This window comes from Procambarus clarkii, chromosome 6 (genome assembly GCF_040958095.1).
Source record: "Procambarus clarkii isolate CNS0578487 chromosome 6, FALCON_Pclarkii_2.0, whole genome shotgun sequence".
Classification (NCBI taxonomy): Eukaryota; Metazoa; Arthropoda; class Malacostraca; order Decapoda; family Cambaridae; genus Procambarus; species Procambarus clarkii.
Window position 1 is genome coordinate 41,075,830 of NC_091155.1, and position 22,333 is coordinate 41,098,162.

Below are 22,333 nucleotides of genomic sequence, written 5' to 3' on the forward strand. Positions count from 1 at the left end.
CAACTAGAACATGCTGCCTGCAGATACTGCCCGATCGCAGACTGCAAACAGCAAGGGACAAAAGGGTAACGAAACTTAAGAGAGAGCCCAAGCAAATTCCGATGAGGAAGCGAGCACCACCTGCCGACAGGCGAGACGCAAAGCGAAAAACAACAAAATGCCTCCCGCAGAATCGGCGCAAATAGTTTCAACAGCGCAGACGATGCACGCGCCGCCAAGACCAAAGCACCAGACCCAGGAACAGTCCCAAGCGCTTCCACATCCTCCTCAAGCCAATCCGAAGACAGCTCCAGGGAGGGGTGCCAGACTCAGTTGATGCCAGAGATATAATGCTCCATTACCACATGTGCAGTTCTATAGGCCATTGCTCCTCGTGCCTCTCTGAGGGAGCCTGGTTCTGGCTCATGGTCCCCAGTACACCTACGAACATCATTTCCACTGATGCCAAAATCTAATATATCCACATCAGCCTGGTTAGCTCTGGGGATACAAGTCATAAATTCTCACACCCCGCCTAAGTAAAACAGAAACAAGCAACACTTAGTGGGCCAGCCAGAGGCTTAGGGCCCACACAGAAATTTCCCTGGAAAAAAAAATACAGGGAGCCAACCCCCTCCCCCCCCCCCACTAGAAAAGCCGAAAAACCATGAAATTCTTTACAGATCCTGTAATTCAAGTATGGTCGTCACTAGTAGGGGACTCTAGTACACTGAGTGTGCCACGCCCGCACCCACCAGAACCATCCAAGTATCAACACTAGTACACTGAGCGTGCCACTCCCGCACCCACCAGAACCATCCAAGTATCAACACTAGTACACTGAGCATGCCACGCCCGCACCCAGCAGAACCATCCAAGTATCAACACTAGTACACTGAGCGTGCCACGCCCGCACCCAGCAGAACCATCCAAGTATCAACACTAGTACACTGAGCATGCCACGCCCGCACCCACCAGAACCATCCAAGTATCAACACTAGTACACTGAGCATGCCACGCCCGCACCCACCAGAACCATCCAAGTATCAACACTAGTACACTGAGCGTGCCACGCTCGCACCCACCAGAACCATCCAAGTATCAACACTAGTACACTGAGCATGCCACGCCCGCACCCAGCAGAACCATCCAAGTATCAACACTAGTACACTGAGCATGCCATGCCCGCACCCACCAGAACCATCCAAGTATCAACACTAGTACACTGAGCATGCCACGCCCGCACCCACCAGAACCATCCAAGTATCAACACTAGTACACTGAGCATGCCACGCCCGCACCCAGCAGAACCATCCAAGTATCAACACTAGTACACTGAGCGTGCCACGCCCGCACCCAGCAGAACCATCCAAGTATTAACACTAGTACACTGAGCATGCCACGCCCGCACCCACCAGAACCATCCAAGTATCAACACTAGTACACTGAGCATGCCACGCCTGCACCCACCAGAACCATCCAAGTATCAACACTAGTACACTGAGCATGCCATGCCCGCACCCACCAGAACCATCCAAGTATCAACACTAGTACACTGAGCATGCCACGCCCGCACCCACCAGAACCATCCAAGTATCAACACTAGTACACTGAGCATGCCACGCCCGCACCCACCAGAACCATCCAAGTATCAACACTAGTACACTGAGCATGCCACGCCCGCACCCAGCAGAACCATCCAAGTATCAACACTAGTACACTGAGCGTGCCACGCCCGCACCCAGCAGAACCATCCAAGTATCAACACTAGTACACTGAGCATGCCACGCCCGCACCCACCAGAACCATCCAAGTATCAACACTAGTACACTGAGCATGCCACGCCCGCACCCACCAGAACCATCCAAGTATCAACACTAGTACACTGAGCGTGCCACGCCCGCACCCAGCAGAACCATCCAAGTATCAACACTAGTACACTGAGCGTGCCACGCCCGCACCCACCAGAACCATCCAAGTATCAACACTAGTACACTGAGCATGCCACGCCCGCACCCACCAGAACCATCCAAGTATCAACACTAGTACACTGAGCGTGCCACGCCCGCACCCAGCAGAACCATCCAAGTATCAACACTAGTACACTGAGCATGCCACGCCCGCACCCACCAGAACCATCCAAGTATCAACACTAGTACACTGAGCGTGCCACGCCCGCACCCAGCAGAACCATCCAAGTATCAACACTAGTACACTGAGCGTGCCACGCCCACACCCAGCAGAACCATCCAAGTATCAACACTATTACACTGAGCGTGCCACGCCCGCACCCACCAGAACCATCCAAGTATCAACACTAGTACACTGAGCATGCCACGCCCGCACCCACCAGAACCATCCAAGTATCAACACTAGTACACTGAGCGTGCCACGCCCGCACCCAGCAGAACCATCCAAGTATCAACACTAGTACACTGAGCGTGCCACGCCCGCACCCAGCAGAACCATCCAAGTATCAACACTAGTACACTGAGCATGCCACGCCCGCACCCAGCAGAACCATCCAAGTATCAACACTAGTACACTGAGCATGCCACGCCCGCACCCACCAGAACCATCCAAGTATCAACACTAGTACACTGAGCATGCCACGCCCGCACCCACCAGAACCATCCAAGTATCAACACTAGTACACTGAGCGTGCCACGCCCGCACCCACCAGAACCATCCAAGTATCAACACTAGTACACTGAGCGTGCCACGCCCGCACCCAGCAGAACCATCCAAGTATCAACACTAGTACACTGAGCGTGCCACGCCCGCACCCAGCAGAACCATCCAAGTATCAACACTAGTACACTGAGCATGCCACGCCCGCACCCACCAGAACCATCCAAGTATCAACACTAGTACACTGAGCGTGCCACGCCCACACCCAGCAGAACCATCCAAGTATCAACACTATTACACTGAGCGTGCCACGCCCGCACCCACCAGAACCATCCAAGTATCAACACTAGTACACTGAGCATGCCACGCCCGCACCCACCAGAACCATCCAAGTATCAACACTAGTACACTGAGCGTGCCACGCCCGCACCCAGCAGAACCATCCAAGTATCAACACTAGTACACTGAGCGTGCCACGCCCGCACCCAGCAGAACCATCCAAGTATCAACACTAGTACACTGAGCATGCCACGCCCGCACCCAGCAGAACCATCCAAGTATCAACACTAGTACACTGAGCATGCCACGCCCGCACCCACCAGAACCATCCAAGTATCAACACTAGTACACTGAGCATGCCACGCCCGCACCCACCAGAACCATCCAAGTATCAACACTAGTACACTGAGCGTGCCACGCCCGCACCCACCAGAACCATCCAAGTATCAACACTAGTACACTGAGCGTGCCACGCCCGCACCCAGCAGAACCATCCAAGTATCAACACTAGTACACTGAGCGTGCCACGCCCGCACCCAGCAGAACCATCCAAGTATCAACACTAGTACACTGAGCATGCCACGCCCGCACCCACCAGAACCATCCAAGTATCAACACTAGTACACTGAGCGTGCCACGCCCGCACCCACCAGAACCATCCAAGTATCAACACTAGTACACTGAGCATGCCACGCCCGCACCCACCAGAACCATCCAAGTATCAACACTAGTACACTGAGCGTGCCATGCCCGCACCCACCAGAACCATCCAAGTATCAACACTAGTACACTGAGCGTGCCACGCCCGCACCCAGCAGAACCATCCAAGTATCAACACTAGTACACTGAGCGTGCCACGCCCGCACCCACCAGAACCATCCAAGTATCAACACTAGTACACTGAGCATGCCACGCCCGCACCCACCAGAACCATCCAAGTATCAACACTAGTACACTGAGCGTGCCACGCCCGCACCCACCAGAACCATCCAAGTATCAACACTAGTACACTGAGCATGCCACGCCTGCACCCAGCAGAACCATCCAAGTATCAACACTAGTACACTGAGCATGCCACGCCCGCACCCACCAGAACCATCCAAGTATCAACAGATGTCGTATTCCAAGGCAAACGTTGTACACCAAGTCAAATTTTACAAGGAATTTGAAGTAGTATACCAAAAAAATCGTAATTTAGGGCAGTCGTAAACCAAGGTATCACTGCATTCACTAATCTTGCCTTTTCATTTGTAAATACGAAGTATTCAAAATAATGTATTTATATAACAATGTTTTACCAAGATTCTAATATACAGTACTGTACTATGAATTGTGCAAACACGTTTGTAACATGCTTTCTGAGGCATCCAGACATACAGTGGTACCTCGGAATGCGATTGTCCCTGTATGCGAGGTTTTCGGAAGGCGAGGTGTATTTACTCCAAAAATTTGTCTCAGAAGGCGAGGGTTACTTCGGGAGGCGAGTTTGGACGCGAGTTTGTTGATACGCGTACAGCCGACCTAGCGCGTTCGTCGCCCCTCCGCCCCGCCGCCCCTCAGTTTATTATTGTCTGGCGCTCAGTGACTACCCCCACATCAATTCTTCTCGCGGATTTTCAGTGTTTTGTTGGATTTTTGGTGATTTGTCTATACAATTTGTTATTATATATCTCACCATGGGTCCCAAGAAAGCCAGTGGTAAGGATAAAGGCCAGAAAGCTCCTGTGAGGATGACAATAGAGGAGAAACAAGAGATCATTCGGAAGCATGAGAACGGTACACGTGTTGTTGAACTTTGTAGGCAGTACAACAAAGCCACATCAACAATATGCACTATACTTAGGAAGAAAAATAAGATTATGGGTGCTAAAGTGGCAAAAGGAGTAAGAACATTAACGGCACAAAGACCACAAATACTTGAAGAAGTGGAAAAGTTGTTATTAATTTGGATACACGACAAGGAGTTGAGGGGTGATAGTGTTTCGGAGGCCATTATTTGTGAGAAAGCCAGGGTGTTGCACGAAGACCTTCTAAAGAATACCCCTGCAACGAGTGATGCAGATAAGAAAGAGTTTAAGGCAAGCAGGGGCTGGTTTGAAAAATTTAGAAAGAGAAGTGGTATCCATAGTGTTACAAGGCATGGGGTTATGTGATGTGATTATGGAAGGGGACTCCCCTTCCAAACAGTAACTCCTCTCCTCCTCCCCCCTCCTCACCATCTTCCATACGCCTACAGCACTCGACAGCAAGGTAAGTAATAACTGGAACACAGTTTTGTAGGTTTATTTAGATGAATTAGGTAAATTAGGTATAAAAATTTAGTTTGATGTGGGGTTTTTGGGGTAGTCAGGAACGGATTAATTCATTTCCCTTTATTTCTTATGGGGAAATTAACTTTGGAATGCGAGTTTTCGGAAGGCGAGGCGTCTCCAGGAACGGATTAAACTCTTATTCTGAGGTATGCCTGTACTGCAAAGGCGCACAGTCTGTTGTCCTTGCGAGTGCAGTCTGACCTCTCATTTGTAGCAAGTATAGTATGTCAGTAATATACTTGCTCCGTATTCTCATTAGCTTATGTGCACATAATGAGATGGCTCTCTTAATTCTACTTGCTCCACTAATTGCAATTAATACCTGTTCCCAAGTGTACAGTTAATACCTCTTCCCAAGTGTACAGTTAATACCTCTTCCCAAGTGTACAGTTAATACCTCTTCCCAAGTGTACAGTTAATACCTCTTCCCAAGTGTACAGTTAATACCTCTTCCCAAGTGTACAGTTAATACCTCTTCCCAAGTGTACAGTTAATACCTCTTCCCAAGTGTACAGTTAATACCTCTTCCCAAGTGTACAGTTAATACCTCTTCCCAAGTGTACAGTTAATACCTCTTCCCAAGTGTACAGTTAATACCTCTTCCCAAGTGTACAGTTAATACCTCTTCCCAAGTGTACAGTTAATACCTCTTCCCAAGTGTACAGTTAATACCTCTTCCCAAGTGTACAGTTAATACCTCTTCCCAAGTGTACAGTTAATACCTCTTCCCAAGTGTACAGTTAATACCTCTTCCCAAGTGTACAGTTAATACCTCTTCCCAAACCTGCTGAAGGTTAGTCAGGTCAGGTGTGGACTTGTAATATAAACAGTCTACAGCAAATCATCATCAGTCTAACTCCAAGAGTAGTTGTGTACAGATGCTCGAAAGATACCACACACACCCCTTCAACATCCACCAACAACAATGTGACACTCGATGTGTCCAGTTCCTACCCTCACAAGACATTTCAGTTTCAACACAGCAGACAGCCAGACTCCAGCCGCATCGAGCTCCTATGCTCACATCCCTCACTTAGCTTTTTGACTGCCCGCATTCAGAGCGCCACCACACTCGCCCCACATCAGAGCTCTCTTTTTCCCGGCCTCACTCGGCTCTCTGCCCTGCTCCAGACTTCGTCTGAACTACAACAACACTTCACTACACTGCCAACAAACCAACTGCTGTAATCAAGACTATACTAAATAAATATAAAAAAACGCTTAACCCATCATGTCTAATCAACCAAACACTGCACGTAAAAATACGCTACACATTATTCTAGCATTTTCACTGGCTTTTCTTCCATTATATCATTATTTGCTAATTAAAGCCATGTTATGGAGGAATAGTAGTATAATAGACATGGATAAGAGGAACTTCCATAACACTTTAAGAAGGACAAGTTATAAGAGGAACTTGATCGTGGCCGGGGAGGCAAGCGGGTAGCTGAGGAGTACGGCACTGATACTCATGTTGTTTCCGACAAAAACAGCAAAGGAAGCAGATCATGTGTGTGAATATTATGGAGAGAAGTGGAAAGAGAAGTAACAAAAACATTAAAACCACCTAAACAAGAAGATTTAGATACTGGTGCTTACCAATTATATCCCCCACCATTGTAGGCTGGGGCTGACTGCTGGTGCTGCACAGGCAGCCAAATACAAACAATTTTGAAAACCTGGATTTCAGGCAGATATGGATCGGGTCCAGAATATGATCCAGACTTTGGAAGTAATTATTAACACCCTGATTTGGCCCACCTCATATTTCACCCAACAGAACCCACCTACACGAGCCTGCCTTCTTATCTGGAGATGATTTCGGGGCTTTAGTGTCCCCGCGGCCCGGTCCTCGACCAGGCCTCCACCCCCAGGAAGCAGCCCGTGACAGCTAACACCCAGGTACCTATTTTACTGCTAGGTAACAGGGGCATAGGGTGAAAGAAACTCTGCCCATTGTTTCTCACCGGCGCCCGGGATCGAACCCGGGACCACAGGATCACAAGTCCAGTGTGCTGTCCGCTCGGCCGACCGACTCCCCCGATGCCTGGCATCGGTCAAAGGCACAATGATACAGGTTTTCAGAGACCAAGAAGAACAATGGGAAACATGAATATATCAGCCCATATGATTAATTGGACAGAATATGATAAACAATTGGTCAAACATACCATGCCTTTTGTTACAATCTATACGCTCACCAACATGGTGTCAATTAGGCCATATGTCATCACCCAGAGCCCAACACCATTGAATATTATGTTTATATGGTTTTCACTACTCTATATTGGTTCTAATGGAGTATACCAGGTAAACCAATCACCAATTGAAACACTGTCATGTGCTGTTTGAATTATGGGGGTTTATCAAGTTATTCAACACACACACTTCTAAATAGAGATAAACCAGTGATAAACAATCGGTGAAACATCCGAGGATAACGCAGGGAGCGTCAGCAAAGTCGGGCACCATGTGTTGCCAAACACAGCCACCACACAACCTTCTTGAGTGCCTTTACCCCAGGGAAACGATAAATGTTCACTTATTAGTGTATTTTTCTTATATATTCAGAATACAAATTAATAATTCAATAATGAAAATGATTTCTTGAAATAATATTTTATTGTGCATAGGCTGGAAGGACCATTTTGCTATCTGTCCAAGAGTTAATGGTAACAATAAAAAAAAGTAGTACTGTACTCAAAATGCTAATATGTAGACTCCTGCTGCTCAGAGAAAACATCCAACAATCCGTACCCTAAATTTTCAAGACGGAAATTACTGCCGTGGCTGGAAGACCAAGAGTTGAACTAAAATGTTCCTGTAGACCTCAAAAAAATAGAAAAAACAGGGAACATTTAACACACAAGGAAATTAGAGATAGATTCCAGAAGCTGCAAACTTGTTAAAAAAAAAAAATTGCGTCAAGGCTCAATCGGCAAACAAATTCATCCTTGCACTTAGTTGTTGCCGCACCTTTACCCAGCGCACCAATAACCACCGGCCTTCACATCCACCACACATTTTCCAAACACCACAACTTGTCCCAATATCTAGACACAGACACTACAATTTAACCAGTCTAATTGAAATACAGCACTGTAGCGAGGATACTGTTGGCTGGTGGTGATGGTGGTGGTGGTGGGGGAAATAACTAGTTTGTTGGTAGTCATAAATTAGGGAAGTTATTGGAGTTGAAGTGTGGTTTGTTGGACATTATGGGTAGTGGCTTTAGAAATTATTATTGTTGCTGCTGCTTGGTGGTGCCTGATGCAAGAAAAGCACTTTGAATATACACTTCCAATTGAATCAAAACATTTGTTGCGCTATAACATCTATCGTACAAAATTGTAAACTCCAATAAACACTGATAAAATTACATGTACAATATAAGACAGACACTAATCAAGCATTCCCATAAATTGCAAACAACTTGTAAGAGCAAAGAGCCAATCATCATCATGTAAATGTACTTTTACAAGATTTCCAGATTTAAGGACAAAAATTGTGCTTTCACTCAACAATGACCAGCCCACCCATACAATTATCAACACCTGGTAGACTATAGTAGACAGCCTGTCCTCCTAAGATTTCCCAACATCATGAAAACGGTCAATTTACAGGTCTCTCCTAACCTACCAGAGGACCCAAAACAGAAAACGGAACAGTACTGTACGTCACTTTCGCCAGCTGCTTCCATTTTCCAGTAGGACAATTTTTGGCATTATGTAATACATACGAGCGGAAAGCAATGTTTTTTGTAAGAGGACAGATTGAAAAAGTGTAGAATGTAAGAAATATCAGAACATTGAGTAATATAACCCCTCTCAACCTGCCGACATGGATTAATAGCCACAAAGCAGGATGAAGACCAGGAAGCCTGGTCACGAACCGGGCCACGGGGCATGTTGAGCCCCAAAATCGATGCAATGTAAGGCAGCCATCTGCAGATATTTTCACATTCTAATACTCTTTGTTAACACTTTGGCACACCGGGCCCGGGACCTCCCCACTACCTCAAGGTGGGCTTGGGCGTTCCACGGGAGTGCGCGGGAGAGCACGGTAAATTCTGAAAAGTGTATCTTTTCAACTTTGTCAGCTCAATTCTCATCCGAAGATATTCAATTTGGTATCAATATGTTCGCAATAGAATTCTCTATAGGACTAAATGCATATAAACTCCAAAAGCCCGGCTTACCATCCGCAACTAACAGAGAACGTGAGAGTAAGTTACCCGAGAGTGCACAAAAGTGATAAAATGTTTACATTTTTCAGTTTTGTCAACTCAATTCTCGTCCTAGGTCTTTCATTTTGGTATCAATGTGTTCGCAATTGAATTCCCAACAGGCCTATATGCATATACGTAATATCAAAAACAGCAGCGATCTTCACCCGCCGACATGTTGAAAACAGGCCGCGGTTACAAGAAAGAGAGCGCTGCGCCACCCCAAGGTGCTTCTCACTATGAAAAGTGAATATTCTTTTCAACTTTGTCATCTCAATTCTCGTCCTAGGTTTTTCAATTTGGTATCAATGTGCCCGCTATAGAATTCTCTACAGGACTAAATGCATAGAAAGCCCAAAAGCCCAGTGAGAAAGTGAGAGCGTGTTACCCGGGAGCGAGCCAGAGCAATAAAATGTGTACTCTCCTCACTTTGGACATCTCAATTCTCGTCATAAGTCTTTCATTTAGGTATCATTGTCTTCGCAATAGAATTCCCTACAGGAGTATGCAAATATAAAGTCCAAAAGCCCGGCGAATCATCCACAACAAGCAGGGAAAGTGACAGAGCGTTACCCCCGTGAGTGCTAATAAAGAGCAATAAAATGGGTATTCTGTTTTCAACTTTGTTACCTTAATTCTGGTCCTAGGGCATCAATTTTGGTATCAATGTATTCGCAATGAAATTCCCTACAAGAGTATATGCATATAATGTCCAAAACCGCAGCAAGACCTTCCCGAAAAAAAAACTACTGTTGCCGCACTTAGGACTCAATGCTGAGTCCTCGCCGGACTTGCCCCTATTTTGCGGAGGACTCAATGTTGAGTTATCGCCGGGCGAAAGTGTTAAAAAAAAAAAAAAATTGGAAATCACAACTCCATTGCATGCACACAAGAGAGAGGTTAACAAGGTTAACACAATTCCATACTAAAAACAATGTCAACAAGATTCCTGCTGCTGATGCAGTTTTGACCAGGGTTTTCTTGACAGATGAAATTGTTTTTATTTACCTAGCATAAATTTATTAAAGAATATTAAATGATATTGTAGATAAAAAGGAATGTTGTCACGTGTCAGTTTCATCATGTTACAGAGTTTAAAATTAATGTATAGCATTTTAAAAATCATGGTATTAATACTATAAAAGAATTTAAGTTTTCTTTTAAAGTAGGACTGCACATTATCTTTGTCAAATTCTGTAGAAAAACAAAAGTTCCCTTGCTTAAAAATTCTTAGCTACAAAATCTTTCACCTTTTAACTTTAAAGCACAAAATATATTTAACTATTGAAAATGTAATGTAATGTTGTGCATACTATGGAACTGCATAAACACTAAATAAACTTTCCTAAAATTTCCAAAGATATTGTACCCACATATTACTGTGTACATCATGAGGAAACAAACATTATCGGGATCAAAAATGAAGCAGCTGCATTTAAGTCAGTCTGACTTTGCCTGGCATATAGTCCTTGTCAATGTCTATTTCTTTAAGGAACATTTGCAGACACTTTTCATTTTGAGATAGTGGATGTCCTGCAACTCTGAGGGGTAAAGGAAAATGTTTTCAAGTTATATAAGAAGATTAATCAATTGAGAGATATAATCCCATACCTCTTCCTATTTTACTCCTCTTTGGAAAAATTTCAATCCGGTTAAATTTTCTTATTTTATCTCACCATTACCTAAAGACAACTATATTTAGGAGGTCAGCCTAGGTCCACGTACTCGAAAATAACCAATTATAAATTCCAGCATATCCACTGTCAAAGTAAAGTTATCGCTACTGTTCTTACCACACGTCACTATCTACCAAAACGATGTTATTCCTAAATACAGTAAAGTTTAAATATCCCTAACTCCAGTACCCCTAAAATACAGTAAAGACAGACTTTCCTTCCACAACTCTTGCACAAAAGTTCATTTATTAAAAAAGAATTACAATTTCCTGTAACTTGGAACAATGCTCATCACAAGTTCAATACATCTGAAAACTTTAGGTGATATGCACATATCGCCTAGAGCAGCCACTTCAAAGGAGACAGCAAAGTGCACTAGCCAGCTGCTGGAAAGGAAAAGATCAGTGGTAGTAGTAGGCATCAAAGAACAAGAGGGTTCCAGTCAGGCAGAGGGAAAAGCTAAGAGGGAAACAGCAGTGACAAGGATCCTAAAGGGGATACAGATGAAGGGGTCTGAAAAAAAACAGAGGTCTTCAGGCTAGGCTGGTACAACAAAGACCTGATAAGGATCGTGTTCACAAGCGAGACTATAAAAGAGGAAATTTTAGCCAAAGAGCCACCAGTTAAGAGTAAGGGAATACAAAAGGGTATTCCTTCAGATGAACATGACAAGAGAATCATGGCAGCAGATGCAAGGAAGAAGTACAGGGAGAGGGGAGAGAACCAGGGTACGATGGTTCCCCCCCCCCCCCCCATCACTCCTAGAAGGGAGTGGGGAAACCCCCTCCAGCAGCTCAGCAACCCAAGAGAAAGGGTACAACACCCCGACCCCCTTTCCAAATAGAAACCCTCCTCATCCCAAGCCCTCTCTGTCCCCATTCAATTGCCCAAACCATCACTCCACACCCTCCCCCTGTTCCACCTTTCCCTACCCCCCCCCCTCCCCTCACCCCAGAATCCGTCAATGACCCGCTAACCACCTCACAAATTGCCACCCCCAGCAGAGCATCTTCCTGCACCAGTGGTAGGGCCATCAAGGGAAAAAGGAAGCGAGAATGGACAGAGGAAAGTGAGCTTCAAGGTAATGTACTCAAACATAGATGGACTCCCAAATAAAACAGGCAAACTTGGAGAAAGGCCACAAGAAGAAAACCCAGACATAATAAACCAAGACAAAATAAAAAAAGTCATAATAAATGCAGTGTTACAACAGGATTACTAGATTACTATGTGGTATGAAAAGAGAGGGAAGGAAGAGGAGGAGGAGTGACTCTGCTGATAAGAAAAGACTAGGTCTTTGAAGAGATCATTACCCCAGGCTGTGAAGGGTTCAGTGAATATATAACAGGCACCATGGCAATCAGAGGTTAAAAAAATTATAGTACAGTAGTAAGTAATATACAACCCACCCACCAAATGACAGAAGACCCCAGACAGGAACACGACAGAAACAGCATGGCTACTGTTAATATAAGAGAGAGAGCAGCTTCTGTCGGTTGCAGTAAAGGATACAGTCTGTAATGATGCGAGACTTCAACCACAGGAAGATAGACTGGCAGAACAGAGACTCCCATGGAGGACCAGATACATGGAGAGCTAAGCTTTTGGACGTGACAACAAGAAACGTCCTAAACCGACACGTCAAGAGAGAGACAAGAATGAGACGAGAGGATGAAACGGCTAGACTTTATCTGACATTCACCCTGAATGAGTTGGACATAAGGAAAGTTAAGTTGGGAGCCCTCATGGGAACGATTGACCACAATGTACTATCATTTGAGTATTTGATAAAGTTGGGGGTAATCTCCCCCCCCCCAAAAAAAAAAAAAGTCCAGAAGGCAAGAGGAAAATACTGATAGGGAAACTATGAGATGAGAAAATTCCTAACAGAAATACCATGGGAAACAGAACTCAAGAGTAAAGTCTGTACGAGACATGATTAAATCACACGAAAGTGTCAGGAGGCAGTAAATAAGTTTATCCTGGCCCAAAAAAGAAAAGAAAATGAGAAGCAAAAAAGAGAAATCCATGATTTAATTGGGCAAGCGAGGAAGCAAGCACTCAAATATATGGGCATGAAGGAAATACAGAAATAACAGAATGCCAGAGAGCAGAGGGAGATATCAGCGGGCTAAGAATGAATACTTCAATGTGATAAGAGAAGTTGAGACACAGTATGAAAATAACATAACAAATACTGTAAAGCAAAAGACCAACCCAAAACTGCTCCTACAGTCACATCAGGAGGAAAACAAGTGAAAGAACAGGTGATGAAACAGAGAACAGGAGAATGGGTGAGGACAGGTACACAAGGAATGAGAGTTGTGCTCACCTAGTTGTGTTTGTAGGGGGAGGGAACTTTGGCTCTCTGGTCCCGCCTCTCAACCGTCAATCAACTAATGTACAAGTTACCGAGTCTACTGGGCTCTATCATATCTACATTTGAAACTGAGTATAGAATCTGCCTCCACCACATCACTGCCTAGTGCATTCCAGTTGATAACTACCCTTACACTGAAGAAAAATTATCTAACTCATTTGAGTACTAAGCTTCCACATGTGTCCCCTTGTTAGTGTTCTGCCCACGCTAAATTTTCTTTTACTTTGTCCACCCTGTCAATTCCTCTGAGAATTTTGTAGGTGGTGATCAAGTCTCCCATAACTTCTGTTTTCCAGGGATGAGAGGCTCAAGCCTGAATACCTGAATCTTCTCTAACTTTGTCTTGTTTAACTAGGTATGGACTTCAGGCTAGAGCTGCATATTCCAGGATTGTTCTGATGTATGTGGTAAAAAAGGTTCAATAAGTGTATGAAGAACTCGAGAAGGGATTCCAGAAGGTCTTCACCGTAGAAAGAGGAGAGGTCCCTGAACTAAGAAAGATGGCAACAAACCAGGAAACTTTGGAAGAGTTCAAAATTACCAGGAATGAAGTTAGAAGATATCTGTTGGATCTGGACGTGAGAAAGGCTGTTGGACCTGACAATCTCTCCTTGGATACTGAAAGTGTGTCCAGAGGCACTTAGCTTACCACACTCTCCATGATATATAAGAAGTCACTGGAAACAAGCAACCTACCAGAAATATGAAAGACAACTAATGTAACCCCAATATACAAAATGGGTGACAGGCAAGAGACACTGAACTACAGTCCAGTGTCCTTAACTTGTATACCATATAAGGTGATGGAGACGATCGTGAGGGAAAACTTAGTAACACATCTGGAGAGAAGTTACTTTGTAACACACCACCAACAATGGTTCATTGATGGGCAAACTTGCCTCACAGGTTTAATAGAATTCTACAACCAGGTGACAAATATTAAGCAAGAAAGAAGGTTGGCAGATTGTATTTTCTTGGACTGTCTGAAAACCTCTGACACAGTACCCCATAAGAGGCTGGTGCATAAGTTGGAGAAACAGGCAGGAGTAACTGATAAGGTGCTCCAGTGGATAAGGAAGTACCTAAGCAATTGGAAGCAGAGAGTTACTGCGAGGTGTGAGGTCTCAGGATGGCGTGATGTCACTACCGGAGTCCCACAGGGTTCTGTACTCGGACATATCCTGTTGTTTATATACTGTATATAAATGATTTCCAGAGGGTATAGACTCATTCTTCTCAATGTTTGCTGATGATGCTAAAATTATGAGAAGGATCAAGACAGCATGAGGTTACAAGAGGACCTGGACAAACTGAAGGAATGGTCCGACAAATGGTTATTAAAGCACTGGGCTTTGCATCACGTAGGTGGAGGTTCTAGTCCCAGCAAGGATATCTGGAACTTTAAAACATTCTCAATCATACTCGAGCATATGTAAGGTGTTGAAGACGGGTAGGATGCAAGAGACCAAATACAAGGTACCATTTGGCAGATGAAATCCTTCAAGAATCTGGGAGTTGATACCATACCAGACCTGTTCCCTGAAGCCCATATCACAGCATTATATGCTAGATTGGCCAACATAAGAACTACCTTAAGAAACTTGTGTATGGAATCATTCAGGATATTATATACACCACATGTCAGAATGATCCTGGAGTAAGCAGCTCCAGCTTGGAGCTCTATTCAAGCACAGGACTAAATTCGAGAACGTTCAAAAGAATACCACCAGACTGGTATCCAAGCTTAGAGGTATGAGCTAGGACTGGTCCCAAATCTGCACACAAAAGTAACACCACATGAGACCAGGAGGCATGGCAGGATGTGCAAAATATCCCCATTAAAAAGCAGAGGTGCAATAGGTACTCAGAGAGAACTATCAACATCAGAGGCCCGAGACTGTTCAACACGCTTCCACTACACATAAGGGACATAACTGGCCGACCCCTCACAGTGTTCAAGAGAGAACTATCAACATCAGAGGCCCGAGACTGTTCAACACGCTTCCACTACACATAAGGGGCATAACTGGCCGACCCCCTCACAGCTTCAAGAAAGAACTTAATAAACATCTCCAAGGATACCTGATCAACCAGGCTGTGATTCATACATCAGGCTGTAAGCAGCTGTGTCCAACAGCCTGGTTGACCAGTCCAGCAACCAGGAGGCCTGGTTGAGTATCGGGCCGCGGGGACGCTAAATCCCAAAATCATCACAAGGTACAAGGAGGGACTACGGGAACTGAACCTTACAACACTGGAAAACAGAAGAGTTCAGAGACATGATCAATACTTATAAAATTCTCAAGGAAATGACAAGGAAGATAAAGACAAACTATTTAACACAGATGGTAAACATACACAGGGACACAGGTGGAAACTGAGTACATTACTCAAATAAGTACATATCAGAAGGATTTTTTTTGTGCGAGTGTGTGTCAGATTAGTTAACAAATGGAATGCATTAGACTGATGTAGTGGAGGGTGACTCCATACACAGTTTAAAATGTAGATATGATAAGAGCCAAACAGACTCAAGAATCTGTACACCAGTTGATTGACGATCAAGAGGTGGGACCAAAGAGCCAACGCTCAACCCCTCCAAACACGACTAGGTGAGTACATCTTTGCTAAACCTCCACTTTTGTAACCTAATTTATAATGCCAAGATTTATGTAAACTTACTTGTTAATAAAAACTTCAAGTCCTTTGCGTCGATCCTCAATAAATTCCTCTTCATATATGCCATCATCTCCTCGGAATGGTAGTTGCCTCTTTAATGCCTTTCCAGGTAGTGGTGGCACAACTATCTGGTTTAAGAGACGATAGTATGAAATAAACATTTAACATGCACAGTATCAGCTTATTAACTAATCATAAAGGCATAAACATATTTTATCACGAGGATGGTCAAATACTGCTAAGGAATCCTCGTTTCCCATGTGAGCATCTTGCAATAAAAGCAGGACAGAATTATGTCATGTTCTTAAAAATATTTATAACTAAATAACATCTTGGTTCTGATGTTATTCTGATTCTGTTTGCTATTTTGTTGCAAAGTTTTGCACTTTTTCTATTTACTGCATGTTTTGTGTTTCACAAGGTGCAGATTTCTGGCTGGTACTGTATTCCTGCATTTGTTTACCATAGGCTGTAGATTGCCATGAACGAGTCCTTATTTAGGTTCTTATATGACAATTTTGCCAGCTTACCATATGTGGCTGATGTTACCCTGTTTTTGTGTACCTCTGCTGTTAATGTTGGAATTATATCTACTTCTAAATCCTTTTCTATCCAACTCCTGTAGTTACTGTCCCCTTATGGTGTAGATACCTTCTGGTTTCTACTTTTCCCTTTTCCATCTTCAATACCCCTTGTACCTGGATGGGGTCCTGGGAGTAGTTCTACTCCCCAAGCTTGGCCCGAGGCCAGGCTCGACTTGTGAGAGCTTGGTCCACCAGGCTGTTGCTTGGAGCGGCCCGCAGGCCCACATACCCACCACAGCCCGGTTGGTCCGGCACTTCTTGAAGAAAACACACTACAGTACTTTTCTCTTAAAGATGCCCACGGTTATTCCAGCAATATTTCTTATACTAGCTGGGAGGATGTTGAACAACTGTGAACTTCTGATATTTATAATGTTCTCTGATTGTGCTCACTATTTAGAATAAGTTCTTGCAGACATGTATCTGCCCACTCTTGGGGTGTCTTTCACCAAAATTATACCTCCCAGTAATTTTTTGCAATCCTCCTCATTTTTTACAATCCTCATTAGCTTTGCATCATCTACAAACACTGACATGTAAAAAGTTCACTCCATCAGGTAGGTCATACACATTCTGTATTAAGAACAACAATGTTCCCAAGCCTTTTGGGGGACCCAACTGGTCACCTCTCTCCAGCTCGACCTCATCTCTGACTGTGACTTTCTTTCTGTCCAGGAAAGATGGTGGTGGAGGGAGTGGCAGGGAGATACAAGATTACCAAAGACCACTGGGCATGACAGGACATATGAGGATTCAGTGCTTAAAATTTGCTACTAACATAGGTCAGATTTGCTACTAATATACTGTAGGTCTAATCTGAAACAGTCCCAATCTAGTCAGAGCACTATAAACAGACACTGTAAACCAATTACATAACAAAACCCATCACAGTATTCCCTGGCTCTGAGGTGCAGTTGCAGATTCATCAATACACCGTATGATTACCACAGTAGCAACCTTACTTGTGAAGGTAACACAGACTTTGCAGCCAGGTTACTGTCCTTGCCTAACAACACGACACCTTATAGCATTAGACTGGCCAAAAGGCTCACTGCTAAGCTAATCTCTCTCTCTCAAGATCATCATTAACTGCACTCAGCTTCCTCAAGCATAAATAACCTGATTATACTGGCTGTTCTAAGAACGTAAACCATAAAGAACTAAATGAACTAACCTTGCTGTCCCTTTCAAGCTCATTTCTTAACCATTCAAAATCACTGTACCTCCTCCGCACACTTGATTCCTTCACCTTAAACACTGGTAAGTTGGTCTGAAAATTAACATTTAGTTAGTGAAAAAGACAGATTTTCTGCAAATTTACATATGCACTATATATAACACTGACCATTTTCAAAATACAGTAATTAAGGTTAAAAAAAAACACTGATATGAATAAATCCTATTAAGATGCCCGAGGGGTATCTATTATACCAGTACAATATACTGTATATGCAAAGAAAAATCAATAAAAAGTTAAAATCCAAAATTAAATTCATTAACAAAATGCCCAGTGACCAAATTAAACTTTTCTCAAGTTCAGGGATTTACCATCAATCGAAAATGATGTAGCTCCTCTATAATAGACTGAAACAACTAAATTAAACATTTTAGAGGAATGAGCCCTTGAAGGGTACATGGTCACCCCTATACTGTATACCCCACTCCCCAACCTGCACACACACACACACACACACACACACACACACACAAAAACTAATCACAACTAAATGGGTAGAACACCTAGAGAGAAATATAATAATATCAGACAGACAGTATGGTTTTCGATCTGGAAGATCCTGTGTATCGAATTTACTCAGTTTCTATGATCGAGCCACAGAGATATTACAGGAAAGAGATGGTTGGGTTGACTGCATCTATCTGGACCTAAAAAAGGCTTTCGACAGAGTTCCACATAAGAGGTTGTTCTGGAAACTGGAAAATATTGGAGGGGTGACAGGTAAGCTTCAATCATGGATGAAAAATTTTCTGACTGATAGAAAAATGAGGGCAGTAATCAGAGGCAATGTATCAGAATGGAGAAATGTCACAAGTGGAGTACCACAGGGTTCAGTTCTTGCACCAGTGATGTTTATTGTGTACATAAATGATCTACCAGTTGGTATACAGAATTATATGAACATGTTTGCTGATGATGCTAAGATAATAGGAAGGATAAGAAATTTAGATGACTGTCATGCCCTTCAAGAAGACCTGGACAAAATAAGTATATGGAGCACCACTTAGCAAATGGAATTTAATGTTAATAAATGTCATGTTATGGAATGTGGAATAGGAGAACATAGACCCCACACAACCTATATATTATGTGAGAAATCTTTAAAGAATTCTGATAAAGAAAGAGATCTAGAAGCTCTCATCCTGTAACTACACTTAGGTAATTACACTTAGGTAATTACACACACCCAAGAGGCTACTCAGTTTGGAGACGTGACAGGAAAACTAGGAAGGGAGGAGGAGTGGCTGTACTGGTGAAAAAACACCTGAAGGTAAAAGAGTTAATATTTGAAAACCCTCGAGATATTGACATAATGGCATTGCAGGTCTGGAATCAGGATGATAAGCTGATAATTGTAAATACCTACAGCCCACCAGCAGCAACACATGGACAAAGGAAGAACTGGATGACAAACGAGAGGGCCTCATAATGGTCATGAGAGATATTATTGTACAAGCAGATAAAGATAAATCACGGCTGTTGATACTGGGGGACTTCAACTTTAGAGCAATAGACTGGGAGGCCTATGAAGCAAGAACGGAGGACTTTTGGACATGCAGATTTGTGAACCTCATTCTGGAGACATTCTTGTATCAACACATAAAGCAAGCTACAAGAATGAGGGAAGGAGATATACCGTCAGTACTGGATCTAGTATTCACCAGGAAAGAAGAAGAGATTTTTGACATCCAGTACCTTCCTCCCTTGGGAAAGAGTGATCACGTCCTGTTAGACATTAAATATGCTTTAAGATATCATCTAGAAGAAAATGGGGACACTGAAACAGTTGATAAACTCGATTTAAGGAGAGGCAACTATGGGGAACTTCGAAATTTTTTTAATGAGTGTAATTGGACAGAATTGTTGCTAGGCAGGGAAGTAAATGAAATGTATGCCAAATTTTTAAAACTATACGAGGAAGGCACACAAACATTCATACCAAAACAGAGATGCAGGGCCAGAAAACAGGATTGGTTCGACAGAAATTGTGAGAGGGCAAGAGACCAAAAGACACAAAAATGGAATCAGTATAGGAAGAGGCCAAACCCCCAAACATACCAGCGATACAAAGATGCGAGAAACAACTATACAGCAGTAAGGAGAGAGGCAGAAAGAAATTTTGAAAAAGGGATAGCAGATAAATGTAAAACAGAACCGGGCCTATTCTACAAATTCATAAACAACAAATTGCAGGTAAAGGATAATATCCAGAGGTTGAAAATGGGAAACAGATTCACGGAAAATGAAAAGGAAATGTGTGAAACATTAAATGAAAAGTTCCAAAGTGTGTTTGTACAAAATGAAATCTTCAGAGAACCAGACACAATAAGAATTCTAGAGAACAACATAGAGCGGATAGAGGTGTCTAAGAGATGAAGTGGAAAATATGCTAAAGGAGCTCGGGAAGAACAAAGCAGCTGGCCCAGATGGCGTTTCACCATGGGTTCTGAGAGAATGTGCATCTGAGCTCAGCATTCCACTTCACCTGATCTTTCAGGCATCCCTGTGTACAGGAATCGTAGCAGACGTGTGGAAACAGGCTAACATAGTTCCAATCTACAAAAGTGGCAGCAGGGAAGACCCCTCAATTATAGACCTGTATCATTGACAAGTGTAATAGTGAAAGTATTGGAAAGGCTAATCAAAACTAAATGGGTAGAACACCTGGAGAGAAATGATATAATATCAGACAGACAGTATGGTTTTCGATCTGGAAGATCCTGTGTATCGAATTTACTCAGTTTCTATGATCGAGCCACAGAGATATTACAGGAAAGAGATGGTTGGATTGACTGCATCTATCTGGACCTAAAAAAGGCTTTCGACAGAGTTCCACATAAGAGGTTGTTCTGGAAACTGGAAAATATTGGAGGGGTGACAGGTAAGCTTCTAACATGGATGATAAATTTTCTGACTGATAGAAAAATGAGGGCAGTAATCAGAGGCAATGTATCGGAATGGAGAAATGTCACAAGTGGAGTACCACAGGGTTCAGTTCTTGCACCAGTGATGTTTATTGTCTACATAAATGATCTACCAGTTGGTATACAGAATTATATGAACATGTTTGCTGATGATGCTAAGGTAATAGGAAGGATAAGAAATTTAGATGACTGTCATGCCCTTCAAGAAGACCTGGACAAAATAAGTATATGGAGCACCACTTGGCAAATGGAATTTAATGTAAATAAATGTCATGTTATGGAATGTGGAATAGGAGAACATAGACCCCACACAACCTATATATTATGTGAGAAATCTTTAAAGAATTCTGATAAAGAAAGAGATCTAGGAGTGGTTCTAGATAGAAAACTATCACCTGAGGACCACAAAGAATATTGTGCAAGGAGCCTATGCTATGCTTTCTAACTTCAGAATTGCATTTAAATACATGGATGGCGATATACTAAAGAAATTGTTCATGACTTTTGTTAGGCCAAAGCTAGAATATGCAGCTGTTGTGTGGTGCCCATATCTTAAGAAGCACATCAACAAACTGGAAAAGGTGCAAAGACATGCTACTAAGTGGCTCCCAGAACTGAAGGGTAAGAGCTACGAGGAGAGGTTAGAAGCATTAAACATGCCAAAACTAGAAGACAGAAGAAAAAGAGGCGATATGATCACTACATACAAAATAGTAACAGGAATTGATAAAATCGACAGGGAAGATTTCCCGAGACCTGGCACTTCAAGAACAAGAGGTCATAGATTTAAACTAGCTAAACACAGATGCCGAAGAAATATAAGAAAATTCACCTTCGCAAATAGAGTGGTAGACGGTTGGAACAAGTTAAGTGAGAAGGTGGTGGAGGCCAAGACCGTCAGTAGTTTCAAAGCGTTATATGACAGAGTGCAGGGAAGACGGGACACCACGAGCGTAGCTCTCATCCTGTAACTACACTTAGGTAATTACACTTAGGTAATTACCACCACCCCCCCTCTGCATAGAAACTCTCCCTTCCCCTCACCCTACCTGCCCCCACCCAAATACTCACCCGACCCTTCCTCCCCCCCCCACCCCATTCTGACCCTATCACCCCTCCCCCATTCCCACCATGTCCCACCCTCCTGCCCCCCCCCCCCCATCCCCCTTCATCCCATACACTCCCTATCCCTCCTCCTCCCCCCTCACCCCGTATCCTCCATGTCCCCCCTATCTCCTTAACCCACACCCTACCTGTCCCCCCTTCCCTTGAACCCCCACCCCCACCCCAAAATCCTCTGAGACCCTGCAAGCCACCTCACAGATCTTCTCACCCACGGAACAGCTTCCCACACCAGCAGAATGCTCGCCAAGAAGGGGACAAGAAAATGAACAGAAGAAAGTGAGCTTCAAGGCAATGTACACTAA

At 43.6% G+C, this 22,333-nt stretch overlaps 1 protein-coding gene across 2 annotated transcripts in view; it reads right to left on the reverse strand.

Moving 5' to 3' along the window:
- Snx3 (sorting nexin 3) overlaps nucleotides 1-22,333 on the reverse strand; it is a 63,737-nt gene that overhangs the window by 5,927 nt on the left and 35,477 nt on the right. Inside the window, exons 2-4 of one of the 2 annotated variants that reach the window (XM_045736339.2) lie at nucleotides 17,920-18,015; nucleotides 16,165-16,289; nucleotides 10,847-10,967 (exon numbers count right to left, since the gene is read on the reverse strand). In XM_045736339.2, coding sequence (XP_045592295.1) covers nucleotides 10,862-10,967; nucleotides 16,165-16,289; nucleotides 17,920-18,015 — 327 coding nt within the window. In that variant the 3' untranslated portion in view covers nucleotides 10,847-10,861. Of the gene's footprint in view, nucleotides 1-10,846; nucleotides 10,968-16,164; nucleotides 16,290-17,919; nucleotides 18,016-22,333 lie in introns of those variants that run through there. The other variant, XM_045736340.2, reaches the window with a different exon arrangement.